Here is a 14,237-nt window from a genome sequence, read left to right as displayed (position 1 = left end):
GTTGAAACAACATTGTCTTTACAAGTTTGTCTCCAAGGCTCTGGATTTGCATGCACTTCAGAGTAGCATCCGTTCTGCATGTTCCAAGTATCCCATGTTATTCCTGTAGGTTTCTTTGGCCGTTTGTTCTGGGCGCCAGCCAATGCTACATGGTTTGTTTTCCTCAGTTTTACAGCGTGTCTGTTTATGTGAGACCACAAAATGACTCATGCTCTAGACTCTCCTCTCAGTTTCATTGGGGTAAATCCAGCACCACTCCTAAGCACAGGATTTGCCTTTATCTTTAGAAATGAAAAAAATAGGTATTTTAGCCTACCATATACTCTGTGATCATACTAGAAGGTAGAACACAATAGCTGTCTTTACGAAAACTTTCCCTGCCAATGTAAAAAATATCCAGAAAGCCGAACATCGTGCTGTTGCTTTGTCAGCGGTCTGCTTGAAGTAGGGTATTCTCCTAACTTCATTTCTACCACTAGTCTTAGGATATTGAAAAAAGCAGCCCTTGAAAACGGAAAGGAAATGTGAGACGGTCTGTAACTTTCTACTTTATCACTACAATTGCATTTCTTGAACCCGACTCCAAAATATGCAGCAAAGCTGCTTCTTTATAAAATGCAGTTTGGGTTGAAACTGTCTGCTCTTGTCCTTTTTCAAGATTTTGGGGCACCTACAGCCTATCCTTATATAACAAGTACTAAGGACTCATTTTTACCTTAAGATTGACTATTGGTAAATGGTATCGGTCTGTTTTTCTGACAACTGTGGCCAGATCTTGCAAATGCGATGAGAGGAAGGCTCTATAGGTAGCTGACAATCCTGCTTGTTGGGCCTGTTGAAAACACTGAAAATCTGCTCGCATGTCACCAGAAAATGGCGAGTTTAAAGCCACCAGATGCAGCTGGAAAAAAGAAGAAGAAAAGCTACTGGTTTTTTTTTTTTTAAGTTTATAACACAAGGAAGACATATATTAGAAACAAACTAGACCCCCTCCCCCTGGCTCCTGCCGGCATAAGAACTAATACCTTCCGTACCAGGTATGAAAGTTATTTGCTGCCATAACATTACATTTCTTAACTATGAGACCCATAGCAGAAATACCTATTTATCTTCAAACATTAAGGAAACCATGATGAAGATTATATAGTCCTAAAAAATAAAGTTCTTTTAAAAACAGCTAATATTTTTAAGCAGAAGCCTTGGAGTTATCAGACGAACAAAATCCCAAATCCTACAAGCACGAAAATAGGTAGTAAGAAGTGAGCATATACCATTTAAAAATTCACTGCTATCAAATACAAGAAGCAGCATGCTAAGTACAATAGTATAGATGCAAGAACTAACCCACATTTTTGTTGTTTGGGGTTTTTTTTTGGGGGGGGGGCGGGGTGGAGTGGGGTGATTATCCATAACCCAGTTACCTTGCTTTCTTTGTCTAAATATTTTTAAGTATTTTAAATGAAAGCTTAGATTCTAAAGTGCCTATCTAAAACAAGCAGCACCACAAAGGTAGAAAATATTCTAGTGAATATTTTAATGATTTAATTGTAACACTATTGTTAACTTAAAAACTGCTGCGTGTTGTAGGTACAGTTATTAAGTGAAGAGGTATTCCTAACTCAGAATCAGGCTGTTTTTTCTTTGAGATGGGAAAGGGGCTAGGATCATGAAAACAGATCTGGAGGAAACAATTTAAAATTGTCTCTGAGATGTCTAAACCAGTTAAAGAAATGTATTTGTAAATTTCTAAAGTCAAATGTGTGAATTTGAAGAGGAATTAATCACAAATCTCCCTCAAGATGCAAACTGTCACGCTTCAAACCACAGCTATGCAGTTACAATACAGATCTCATACTTACTGCTGGTCTTCCATTGTTCATATTTGATACTGGACTCAGCACTGGAAGAGACTGAAATCCCTGTTATTTTAACACATGCAGAGAGATACGTTAAACACGTTAGATCAGAATTTTAGACACTTAATCATTTTCTAAATAAAGCAAACATAGAACACTGGAGAATCTGAAACTGCCCTGCCTCAAAACACGAAGCCGGAATATTCCACCTACATATCATCGATTTGATATGCCACATAAATATGTATTGAAAAGCTGTTCTGGCCAGAGCTGCTTTGCTAGACCCGAGTGTACCCAGTCCACAGTGCTCTGCCAGAGCTGGTATCAGCGCTGGATCGCATCTGGAGTCCTGCATGGCCTGCTCTTGGCAGGAGCAGAAGACCAGTTCAGGAAAATTAAACTGAAAGTGTAAGGAGGATGTGGAAAGAGAAAATGTAGTGGGTGGGAACGTTTCCCGAGGCCTCGGTAATTCCCTCTCCTAAGCTACTGGCATGTAGAGACCAGAAGGTCGATGAGCTTCAGAGCTGTTTCAGGAACGGCAAAGTTTTCTTCTCTAGTTACGGTAAGTATGAGTAACAAGCCACTGATTGTACCAGCTGGGAAACTCACGTGGTGTCAGCTGGAGGCTGCAAGACAGTTTCTTACAACATGATGTCTAGACATTTTCCCAGTGTGCTAAGTACACTTCTCTCTGACCTACTCTTAACTTTTTCTTTATTTCTTTCTGGCCATCTTCCTTCTTGCTTCTCCTTCCTAGCACTCTCTTGTCCTTTCGTTATCTCAGCAGTCAGATCAATGAACCTGTCATCAGTGAGACTGTTCTCTATCCCCTTTGTCACTTCTTGGTTTTCATCCTCGTGCAATTTTTTTTGGTACAGACCGCATGTTCACATGCAGGTTGGTAGAATAATTTGCAGAATGGGGTCAGGTACAAACCAACAGTTGAGGCTTTAGAATAGACCCTCAGCATACTGTGGGATAAACTACATGCAGGTGATGATGATGTACTCTGAATACAGGATTATAATCTCGGAAAGAAAACCCGCTTTTCAAGAAACACTTTTCTGAGTTTCCTTGAAAGGGACCAGGGCTTGATATGACTGACTTCAGAGTTACAAAACAGAATACTGTTGTGTTTGGGTTTTTTTTTTGTAGGCAGCCTGCTTTGTTCTGCTTTTTGTAGGTGCTGCTTTGTCTCTGTAGTGTTTGGAGTCTCAGAAGATAATGGAAACAGATGACTGGCCAGTGCGAACCAATTTGCAAGCTTATGTTGTGGTAGGATGCTTATTTTGAACTAACAAGTCTCTGTTGAAAATTACGTTGTGCAGGGATCTGCCTGCAACTCCTGCCATGTGTATTGCCTGTTTTTGCACATTCAGACTCAGTTTTTCACAGTCCAATATTTTGTACTTACATGGCTTGATATAGCTGGAGGAGGAAGGCTGTCAGCAGGGATAGGAATTAGCTCACCAAGCTGAAAGAACCCAAAAGGAAAAGCAAACAAAACTGTATCACCAGCAGCTTCTGAACTAAAAGAAGGAATCTTTGCACCCATGCTTCTCCACCCCTGTAAAAAATATCTGCAACACCTCCATTTTGGGTAAGGGAGTTGGAAAGGATTAGGACGTAGTGTGATAGTACCTGCAATTTTCTCCATCCATTTCGAACACGGATAAAAACCTCACTAGTTTCGCTCAGATAGATTAGCGTACCTTCTGCTACCAAATGAACTTTTTCCAACATACCCTTAATGTTTTGGAATGTCGTAACCTGCCAAATAGGAAAACAAAACATGCTTCTTCAGACACACAAAATATTTTTTAAGTTAAATTATTAAATTGAAGTCTCATTTGAACACATAAATGTCAAGGCTTCTTCCCGCAGGAAATGCTCATAAAGTTGGTTTCACGTCATTTCATACAAAGAGCTTGAGTAACCTAAATATCTTGCTACGCTTGCGTACCAGCATCATCATTCTGTGGATTGTAGTAGAACTACACCAATAGTCAATTTTGCACAGAGTGAGGATCGTTGCATCTCTATAGTTTAACATGTTAGATCAAAATGTCAGAGTTCAGAAGAGATTTGATAAGGCTTAGAAATATCACACACAATTCTAGATACATTTGTTTCTGTTATATTTTTCTTAGTGGTGCTGTGATCTCTTTTCTTTAAGGGTGTTTTCTTCCATCCCTTTTGTTATGTTTCCAGATGTCACTAGCTTATACGGCAAGTATTTTTCAATTTATCTTTTATAGACCATCAAGAGGCTTAAAATGATGTTTGTCAGATATGGACATTGCACCTATTACCTCTGTCTTTGTCACCTGAAGATAAAAACAGAGTCGTCTGTGTTGCTCCTACAATCTGTTTGATAATTGCAGTTAGTGTAAAATCAGGGGCAAGTTTCTTAAGAGAGTGTCATTTCTTTTTAATTTCTTCAGTGTCAGAAGGCATATAAATGCTTTATGAATCATGTAGACCTTACTATAGATTTGCATATTGTTTTTTAATGTTGGTTTTGACTTAAGTGGTTTTGGTTCTCTCAGCCCTCAGCCTGTAACTACAGCCCCCTACCTTGGGGCACCAGTCTGTGAACATCCGTTTCTCCCCTGATCTGTAATCATTGTCAGGTCCTGAATTTTCATGAGAAAAGGCAGTTAGCAGAGGCATAACGCTATGATGGGAAGGCATTAAGAAACTTACACTCAGATTCTTGTTAGTTCAATTGATACGATGTAGATGATCTGAAAGTCTGCTTGTTTATTAGTCCGTTCTCGAATGATTGCCAAATATATCCAGCGAATTTGCTTTTCTATTATAACGTGAGAATGTGGAAAAGGAAAAAATTGCAGTAAACCCCCTCTGCTAGCTTGAATAATTTTTTTTTTCAGAAACTACGAATATTTAATTTAGAAATTAACGAGACAGAAATCTTAGTTGTCATTTTTACCGCATGGATATCTGGGATATAATTCTAATTTGATTCATGCAATAAGAAAAGGAAACAAATTTGTATTTTCTAGCACAACAATTTTTAGATTTGATAGGGAAATCTACAGTTTTCTTCTTAGAATCAAATGATCTATATTACTGGGTTTTAATCCAGTAATGTAAAGCATTTTTTTCATGGAAACTGGGCATTCAGTTGTTATTCTAGTATCTCAGCATGCTAAGTTGCCACACTCTTTCAGGGATACTGCTTTGAACGTGGAATATGTACCTTTCCATTACTTTAGCATGCCATTGATCTTTGCATTTGTTTGAATAGGCTGTTACTAACAAGGCAATGGACAGGCTTCCCTCATCACTTTCCTCAGCTATATGGGTTCCCTGCTGAAAAATTATGAGGTTCAGAAAACCAGAAAACATTCTAATAAATAAAAACACAGGACAGAGCTCTCCCTCCTCTCTCAGTGCTACCAATGTTCACCAAAAGTTTTGAAGCGAGGTTTCAACAGGAAACTTCCTTGTTTTGTAGTCTTACCAGGTTCCTGGTTGCAGGTGGCCCTGGCTCTCCAGGAGGTCCTGGTGGCCCAGGCATTGTGGCTGCTAAAATGAAACAAGCATACAATACATGTTGAAGGTCATCTTTTTTGAGAAAGAAGGTGAGTGACATAAAGAAATGACCTAGTGGTGGTGTTTAGGAGTAGCAGGAGATTTAAATAGCTGTAGACTACCTAAATTCTTGAACAGTCAAGTTCTGAATAGCTGTGTTCAAGCCAACTACAGAAAATGCATTCTAAGGATTTTTTTTTAAAAGCAGTGGTGAAACTTAGTCTGTTCTCTGTTTCTTGGGAGGTTAAGGTCAACAAATTGCAATCTGTTGTAGATACTCTGCAAATGAAGAACGAGATCCACTTAAATTGACCAGAATACTCTTCTGCTAGCTGCTAATGAAAGAGGAAGAATGTGTATATGGAAGACGAAGAACTTTTAGCTCCTGCCTGTATAGGCTTTGAGTGAGTCAATATATTTTTTGCTCTAAAAGTAAACAAAAATGAACTTTTCCTTAGATAAAAAATTCAAATGAACTTTTCCTTAGATAAAAAATTCACAAGTGTAAACTCAGCTTATATTTCAAAGCAAAAAAGAATTCTCCAATGATATGAAGTTCTAAGACTGCGTCTAGTACCTAGTACCTGTCTTGGCTCCAAAATTGGATTTCTTCATCTTAAGCTGAAAGTCCCTGTTTTCTGGAGTAAAAACTCATTTCTTTTAAGGAAGGAAAGAAGGAAAGATATGGAAGACTGAAAGCAAGCACGCTGTGCAAATGCATATAATGATAATGGGAATTTGAATCTGTTTAGAAGAAAGAGCTTCTACACATGGACCCTGCTGAGCACCATGGCGTGTCCCAGCAGGGCTCTGTAGCTGAGATCTGGGTAGATCTTGTGTTAACCTTAAGCAGAAATTCCTTCGGTAGAGGAAAAGAGAGATGTAGAGTGAGGGCAAGAAAACAGGTCCAGGGGTATCCAGGAGAGTACACTACTATACTGCTGGGAGAAAATATAAAAGCCTCACTAAGAAATGTGATTAGGAATGGAAACGCATGAGAGATATTAGGACATGGGAGAAAGAGATCTAATAGTTGGTGGATAGTTGTCAAACTACCTGAGCATAGGGAAGTCTAGCACGTCCTGCCTAGCATGCTGGTGAATCTGGAGTATGAAACATGCGCAAGGAACTCCAAGGTTCAGCTCCTAACCACTGCCCAATTCTTACCTTGCTGGGTACTTAAACATGGTGTACAGCTGCTCTTAGCTATGCAAAAAGTGATATAATCCCAAATACGGACAGAATTGCTCTTCAAAAGTGAAGCAGAAATGGAGGAATGTAGGAATATTCTCTGAAACTACCCTCTGGAGGAATTTTGGTAAGCACATCTGTTAGCCCAAACCCAAACCCACTCATCCACAGCTTACTGGATACGGCAACTAAACAGACTAAGGGAGAGTAACAGAAGATAAGCCAAACGAGCGCACCTTCTGCCTTCATAATTTTCAAAGGAATCAGGATCACAGTGATTTTCAGTGACAGTGAAGCTATAAATTCCCCTCCACCCTTACAAATAAATTCCGTGAAGAAGTATTGACTGTCTTTTATTGTATCTTTCTACTCTGAAGTAGTTTGATAGTCCAAATAAAGGACTGTAAGATACATGTTAAAAATATAGTTTGAACCATTGAAGAGTCCATAAGGGTTAACCCTGAGAGCACTGCTGCATCCTAGAGCTTGCATTTTACTGATCCGTACCCCTTGAATTAGGAGGCTGCAGTTACGCACCAATAAAGCAAGTTCTAGTGTTCAAAAATGTTTGTTTTTGTGAAACCTGGAGGAGCCTTGAAATCACCTTTTACAAATTGAAGAATCCATGCTCTGACCCATTTACAAGGATCCTCCAGAGCAGTTCCTTCATGTCAATGGGAGGGAAAAGGGGTTCAGTTCTCAGAAGTGTTCGGAGCTATTTATCTGCAGATAAGCCATTCCTCTTTCCCCATATTACAGTATGTAAGCCACATATTACAGTAAGCAAGAACTTTAACAGGTATAACTGTGCTTTGAAGATAGGAAATAAATAAACATCTATGTTCATAACATTTAGTAAAATGGACATCTATCAGTGGTCTGCTTAAAGAACCTTCTTTAGCAAGAGGAAAGAGGAAAATGTGTAGGAGGATGATGAAGACTAATGGCAGAGATGAAAAGCGAAAGTATAGGGATGGAGTACTAATAATAGTTTGTTTTGTCTGTCTGGGTCTCTTAGCTAATATTCAGAAGTGCTTAATAAAGTCCTCTATGGACTTTATGGATGCTGAGGATCTGCCATACTATAACGATCAGGAGCTAATTCAGGTACAGGCCTATGTTCCAACGTTGAACATATTAAGGATTTGTTCTTTCTCAAATATTCTTTGAACACTTCCGATAGACACTCAATTCATAGTATTTACTGGATGACAGATTGGGAGTCTCACCTTGTCCCTGGGCAGCTGTATAAACCAGTCTGACCAGGTTGGAGAAATACCTGGAGAGAACAACAAATTGGAGACAGAGAGGTCTGCTCCCTAGACTAGCATACTGGAGACACAGGTCTTGTGGAGAAACAGACTGATCATTAGTTCTCAGAAATGGAGATCTGTATTAGCCAGACCTCCCAATTTTTAGGTGGGCCAGATCTGCATTGTAGCCTCTCTATGCGGTTAACAATTCCCTTTCTGTTAGTACACCACCTTCAGCTGAGATTAAGGAATGCTTTGCTCTGGTTTTACCTGGCTGGATTCCCATGCTGGTCTCAATTCCCAGAGGGAGTCATTTGCTCAGGCAGACCTGTCGAGTAGTATCAGAGGAGCCCAGGACCCTATCCACCAGAACCTAGTCTAAAGACTGGGCATTAACAGTATGAGGCCTTTCACTAGCAGACCTGTGACCCAAGAAGAGTCAGAAGCACAAATGCCTTGAAGTGTGATACTTGGTTTATAGCCATGTATTCCCTTTGATGCAAGTTTGAGATAATTCACCTGAAGCTCCAGTGCCACCTTGTTTGCAAAGCTCCTCCCCTGATGTGTCTGTCTGTGGCATGTTTTACTCCTTTTCTAATCCAATAAGTTGAAAATCTTTAAAGGCACAGTAACCAACCCTCCCAAAGTTTGTTTCTCTTCAGCATTTGCATAATAACTAGTTTCTAGAAGCAGTTCTCCAGCAATTTCATTCTAGACCTAAACTCTACTGTCGATACTGCCTTTCTATCGGAGAATCATGGAATTGTTTTAGGTTGGAAAAGACCTTTAAGATTATCGGGTCCAACTGTTAACCTAGCACTACCAAGTCCACCACTAAGCCATGTCCCTAAGCACCACATCAACACATCTTTGAAATACCTTCAGGTACAGTGACTCAACCACTTCCCTGGGCAGCCTGTTCCAATGCTCATCAACCCTTTTGGTGAAGAAATTTTTCCTAATACCCAATCTAAACCTCTAAACCATTTCATCTTGTCCTGTCACTTGTTACTTCAGAGGAGAAACTGACACCCACCTCACTACAACCTCCTTTCAGGTAGTTGTAGAGTGTAATAAGGTCTCCCCTTGAGCCTTGTTTTCTCCAGGCTAAACTTACCCAGTTCCCTCAGCTGCTCCTTATAAGACTTTTCTCTAGACCCCTCACCAGCTTTGTTGCCCTTCTCTGGACACGCTCCAGCATCTCAATGTCTTTCTTGTAGTGAGGGGCCCAAAACTGAACACAGTATTTGAGGTGCTGCCTCACCAACATGGAGTACAGGGGGATGATCACTTCCCTACTCCTGCTGGCCACACTGTTCCTGATACAGGCCAGGACGCTGTTGGCCTTCTTGGCCACCTGGGCACACTGCTGGCTCATATTGAGCCGGCTGTCGACCAGCACCCCCAGGTCCATTTCTGCCGGGCAGCTTTCCAGCTACTCTTCCCCCAGCCTGTAGCGCTGCTTGGGGTTGTTGTGACTCAAGTGCAGGACCCGGCACTTGGCCTTGTTGAACCTCATACCATTGGCCTCAGCCCATCGGTCCAGCCTGTCCAGATCCCTCTGTAGACCCATCCTACCTTCAAGCAGATCAACACTCCTGCTCGGTGTCATCTGTAAATTTACTGACAGTGCACTTGATTTCCTTGTTCAGGTCATTGATAAAGATATTAAACAGACGGGCCCCAATACTGAGCCTTAGGGAGCACCACTTGTGACTGGCTGCCAACTGGATTTAAGTCCATTCACCACATGGCTGATGGAGCATCTTGGGCCACATTAACATCTTCCTAAATTTAGCCAACTGCTCAAACTGATAGATTTTGCAAAGCTCTCAAAGGCAGCCTGTCTCTGTTATGTAGACTGCTGTTATGGTTTGAGGAACTCACAACAACCTGATACCAATATAAAATAGACAAGAATTATACTCAGCCAGTTATACCAGCAGGAAGCTGTGTGCTCCCAGCATTGGACAGCAGGTGTTGGACTTTGGGAGGGAGAGAAGGGCTCAGGGGTCTGGCACCGGGGCAAAAAGTTCTCAGGATCACAGCCATCAAGGAACAGAGAGAACTTCTCAGCAAAGTTTCTAATTTATATTGAATGTGACACTCATGGTATGAAATAATCCTGTTGGCCAGCTTGGGTCAAGTGCCCAGGTCTCTCTCCTCCTCATCCCTGCACCCGGCGAGCTTGAAAACACTCAGACCTTGAAATCCACATAACGGAGCTGTCTATAAAGTAAATATTTTCACAAATTCAGACACTAGAGCCTTCTAAAAGTGCAGTTTTCCCTAGCATTAGAAGAGAAATTAGTCCTGTGTTGCTCAAACCAGGACAACTGCCTCCCAGCCACAGCCACAGCCAGGTTTTTCATGTCTCCCATGGCACTAGCCAGTGAGAACTGTTTGCAGAGAAATTGTCCCTTTTGTGCTCCCTGTTCCAACTCACGCCCCAGGAGAAATCGGTAGAGGGCAGGAGGACAGGGGGGAGCAACCTGGTTCAGGTGTGTGGAGCGGGTGGGCAGAGGGAAGAACAGGCATGTAAAGGAAGTGTCAGTGTGTGTGAGGGGGTGTGGGCGCATGCCTGTGTACTCGCATGTACCGTGAAAAGCAAAACCACGCTCTCTCACCTGAGCCATAAATTGCAGGGGGTCCTGGTGGGCCTGGTGGGCCAGGTGGGCCAGGTGGGCCAATTTTTCCATAACCTGGTAAACCAGGTAGGCCAGGTAATCCCGGAGGTCCTCTGGGTCCGACAACTGCATCCCCTTTTGGTCCCTGTCAGTGATAAAAAGCACTTCTTTGCATGTATCGGTTTCACTGCTGCAAGGGCCTTCATCTCTGGCGGCAATGTTTTCTGAAGGCCTGCCACCACACCACTGTTTAGACATGTGTCTGTACGTAATTTTCTTCAAGGAGGCATCGATATTAACAAAAAATTAAAAATCTGATGATATACTAAACTAAATTCAAGAATTTAAGTTTCAGAAGACTTTATGAAAGTTCTCGCACCTGTTCCTGAGTAGCTGGTATCTGCAAAACTCTCAACAGTACTCTCAAAGTCCTGGATCTCAACTCTGCTCATGCTGAGACTATTTGCTTTGATGTGTTTATAAGATAAGGGTTTGTCTGAAGGTGGAAAGCTTTAACATAAAGTGTGCCTATGCAGGGCGTGTCTCATGACGAATGTTACCTTCTCCCTCCTGTGACCAAATGTCAGCTCATAACCCTTAAGCTCTCCAGCTGCCAGTGTTCTAGATTAAAAAGGCTTCAACTCTCTACATTTCCAGTTTAGCAGCATGTCTTCAGCCCGAATGGGGAGGGCTTGCACTCCCTGCGCTCAAACTGGTCTGCATACATAGACAGTTTTTGGACCCTCGACTCAGAGAGCTGTGTCTCTGACGGATCTCAGCTGTGCCATCCAACTCCTCCTTGCCAGTGGAACAATTTCTAAACAGAGAGATGGTTCTCAGCGATGTGGAATAGCTCCAGGGGGATTTTTGAAGGTGGGCTTGCTAACCTAACACTTTGTCCTCAGCTGTGACCCACCCCATTCATGCTCCTTGGCACAGAACGTGATAACAGAGTAAATGCAATGCGTACGTTTGTTGCCAGATCCCAGGGACAAACTAGTTTCCAAAGAATTGGTGCATTTGATTCCAAAGCAGCTGTGGTGGCAATTGGCAGAAGATAAAACAACTAGGTAGAGATTAGACAGTGGCTGAATTTTATAGGAATAGTCTAGATGGGTACACACTGGACTTTTAATTCATGGTTTTGGATTACTGGGACATAAAAGATTCATTATTTGGATGGCCAATAATTTTCAAGTCAGCTTCTGTCTAACTTTATATAGCCTATTTTGGCCTTTATGGAGATATAAGTAGTAGTGTCACAAGTTATTTGTACTGCCTTGATTTGTAATGTCATTAATAGCATGAATCTACATACTGATGTATTAGACAGCTGAGCGTAACATTATATCAGTCTTTCATAGCAAATTAATTCTGTGCACACCAGTGAAGTGTCTGTGTTTACGCCTAGTGCAACTCTCTTGTATTCACCTAATGGTTAGCGTATGAGGTTTTATATAGTTCTTAGCATCATCTTGATGTTTGTCTCTTTTTAGTGCCTTCTAAATTAAAGCAATGGGTAGCCACAACTATTCCTATTCTACAACTTGCGTGACTTACAACTAATCCCGGTCTTCCAGGTGGTCCAGGAGGTCCTGTCAGATAAAAACCTCCATTTGGTTCTCCTTTTTCTCCTTTTACACCAGTGACTCCGTTGTCTCCTTTTTCACCCTTTAAAGAGAATATATTTTAAAACACTGAGATGAAGTGAGATCAGAACTCTGTGCACTGATCTTTTAAAGTTACATGAAATATCTGAGCTTAATAAAGAAAAGCATCTTAAAATCTTTTTGACATTACTACCTTCTTCAGTGATATGGAATGAAAAGGAATGCTTTCTCTATTGAGGCTGCAAAGCTCACTCATGGCAGGGGCTAGGGCAGGTTGGGTTAGGTGGAGGCAGAGAAAATACCTTTGTTGCTGTTTCCTGCTATTCTACCCAGCAAAACCTTGTTCTGTGCTGTAGCTGGCGGCAAAGAGAAAGTCGCAGGAAGCATAAAAGCCTGGCTTTCTACTGTTCTCCATCATCAAGAAAAAAGCAAAGCAAGAATGACCTGGAATGGACAGATATTTAAAAGTATGTGGCAAGTGAAGACTACTGTGCGTAGGATGAGAGACAAGAGCAGGGGCGTGTACCTGGACAACAGAAACATAACACCACACAAAACTGCAGGCACCTTGAAAAGCGTGTCTTCTCCTGTGCTTCATAATTAACTATCACTTAGTTTGGGGAACAAGTAGATAAGAAGAAGTGTTTAAATACTAGGTCATTATCTCTCCATGCAAAATGAGTCACAGCAATTTTAGGTTCCTCCTCACACTATTTCCTTCTGTTTGTCTGGTGTGGTTTTTTTTTTCTTTCAACTTTTTTTGGTCTACTTTGTTTTACCTTTTTGAGAAATAAACGTGTGAACAGGCAAAGGGCAAAGCAAGAATGTCAGGTAGCTGCAGAAGGCCTGTAGAGGTGGCAATGTATAGCTCCCTCTCTGACTTTTCTTCTTTTTAGTTTCCCAGTAAACAGGACCACGAAGCTTTCTGTATGGCATGCCATTTGGCAGAGATGAAGGACTAGATGAAAAATGAGTTCTTTATAGCTAAAGCTGTAAAGCTACAGACACTACTCTATAAGATCAAAGAAACTATATCGGCTCTGCCATGCGTGCATGGGGCGCTTTACGTCATAGCAATAACTTAGGCACACTCAGCCAAGCAGAAACAGAATCTGAAAATCAGATGGCATGAGTCCTTCAAGAAAACTGACAATACGCTGCTTTTAGTGGCATCGTTAAACAATAACTTGATTCAATTTTTTTTCAGATCTTCTACTGATAAAGAGCCTTGTTCACTTAAAAACATTTCAAATGGTATTGCATTGGTATTAATTGTCAGCTGGTGCAGTCAGGAGAATAATGGAAGAGAGAACATCAAGGCATGGGTGTATTTTCTTGTAAGATATTCTAGGAAAAGTCGTTTCTTTAACTTATTTTATTCAGTGTGTTTAAAAGATAAATAGTATAACATAGAAGTGATTCCCCCCTCCCCAGTGTGTTAATTGCTGCTAAATTTTTCTAGAAGCCCTGTAGGTAATGGATGTCTCTTACCTGAGCTGGCATGGAAACAAAAGCATTCATTTATGGCAGATAATTTATACCAACTTATGTTAGGAAACAGTGAATTATGACTCACTTTAATACCACAGGGAAGGTAAAAAGCCTCAGTAACAACATTTTTTCAAAAGTAATCTATATATACTACTGACATTTGCTCTCTCTATACTTGCAATAAGCTTGTCTATGCAGCTGGAGTTTAAGAAATGACTATCATTTGTAATTGCTGATGCTGATTGTTGTTGATGTTGTTTTGTATATTTCACCATGCTATACTGCTTTATGCTTAATTTATAGGAAAGCACACTTTAACAAAAGCTTAACAGAACTCAAACACAAATGGGATATAATTACCTTTATGCTATTAATAAAGTGGCTGAAATACGATGGAGGCAGAGGTGGACCTGAAACATGAAGAAAATACAATAATTATCTGCAATTTTCTTTTTAAAAGCACTGCTTTGGATATTACTGGTTTAGGAGTTGAAAGAAAAAATATTTACAATAATACCATTAACCTTTAAATCTAACAGATATTTTTAGTTTGATTTCCTAACAAAGCAAGGCTTACATGCCCTATCTTGTCTGTCACTCCTCCACCTTAATAACTTGTGAATCTGATTGTGACTATCAGACAAATTTGAA

The 14,237-nt window shown here is 40.8% G+C and overlaps 1 protein-coding gene across 3 annotated transcripts in view; it reads right to left on the bottom strand.

Annotated features, from left to right (window-relative positions):
• Window positions 1-14,237, bottom strand: part of COL15A1 (collagen type XV alpha 1 chain) — a 152,621-nt gene that overhangs the window by 4,584 nt on the left and 133,800 nt on the right. For all 3 annotated transcript variants that reach the window (XM_063325715.1, XM_063325716.1, XM_063325714.1), the window contains 8 exons: window positions 13,947-13,996; window positions 12,046-12,156; window positions 10,486-10,630; window positions 5,344-5,408; window positions 3,498-3,626; window positions 3,271-3,330; window positions 1,860-1,919; window positions 716-901 (listed from right to left, as the gene is read on the bottom strand). In XM_063325715.1, coding sequence (XP_063181785.1) covers window positions 716-901; window positions 1,860-1,919; window positions 3,271-3,330; window positions 3,498-3,626; window positions 5,344-5,408; window positions 10,486-10,630; window positions 12,046-12,156; window positions 13,947-13,996 — 806 coding nt within the window. The remainder of the gene's footprint in view (window positions 1-715; window positions 902-1,859; window positions 1,920-3,270; window positions 3,331-3,497; window positions 3,627-5,343; window positions 5,409-10,485; window positions 10,631-12,045; window positions 12,157-13,946; window positions 13,997-14,237) is intronic.

This window comes from Chroicocephalus ridibundus, chromosome 2 (assembly GCF_963924245.1).
Source record: "Chroicocephalus ridibundus chromosome 2, bChrRid1.1, whole genome shotgun sequence".
Taxonomy (NCBI): Eukaryota; Metazoa; Chordata; class Aves; order Charadriiformes; family Laridae; genus Chroicocephalus; species Chroicocephalus ridibundus.
The sequence above is the reverse complement of the archived record's forward strand: the minus strand, read 5'-3'. Positions and strand labels throughout refer to the sequence as shown.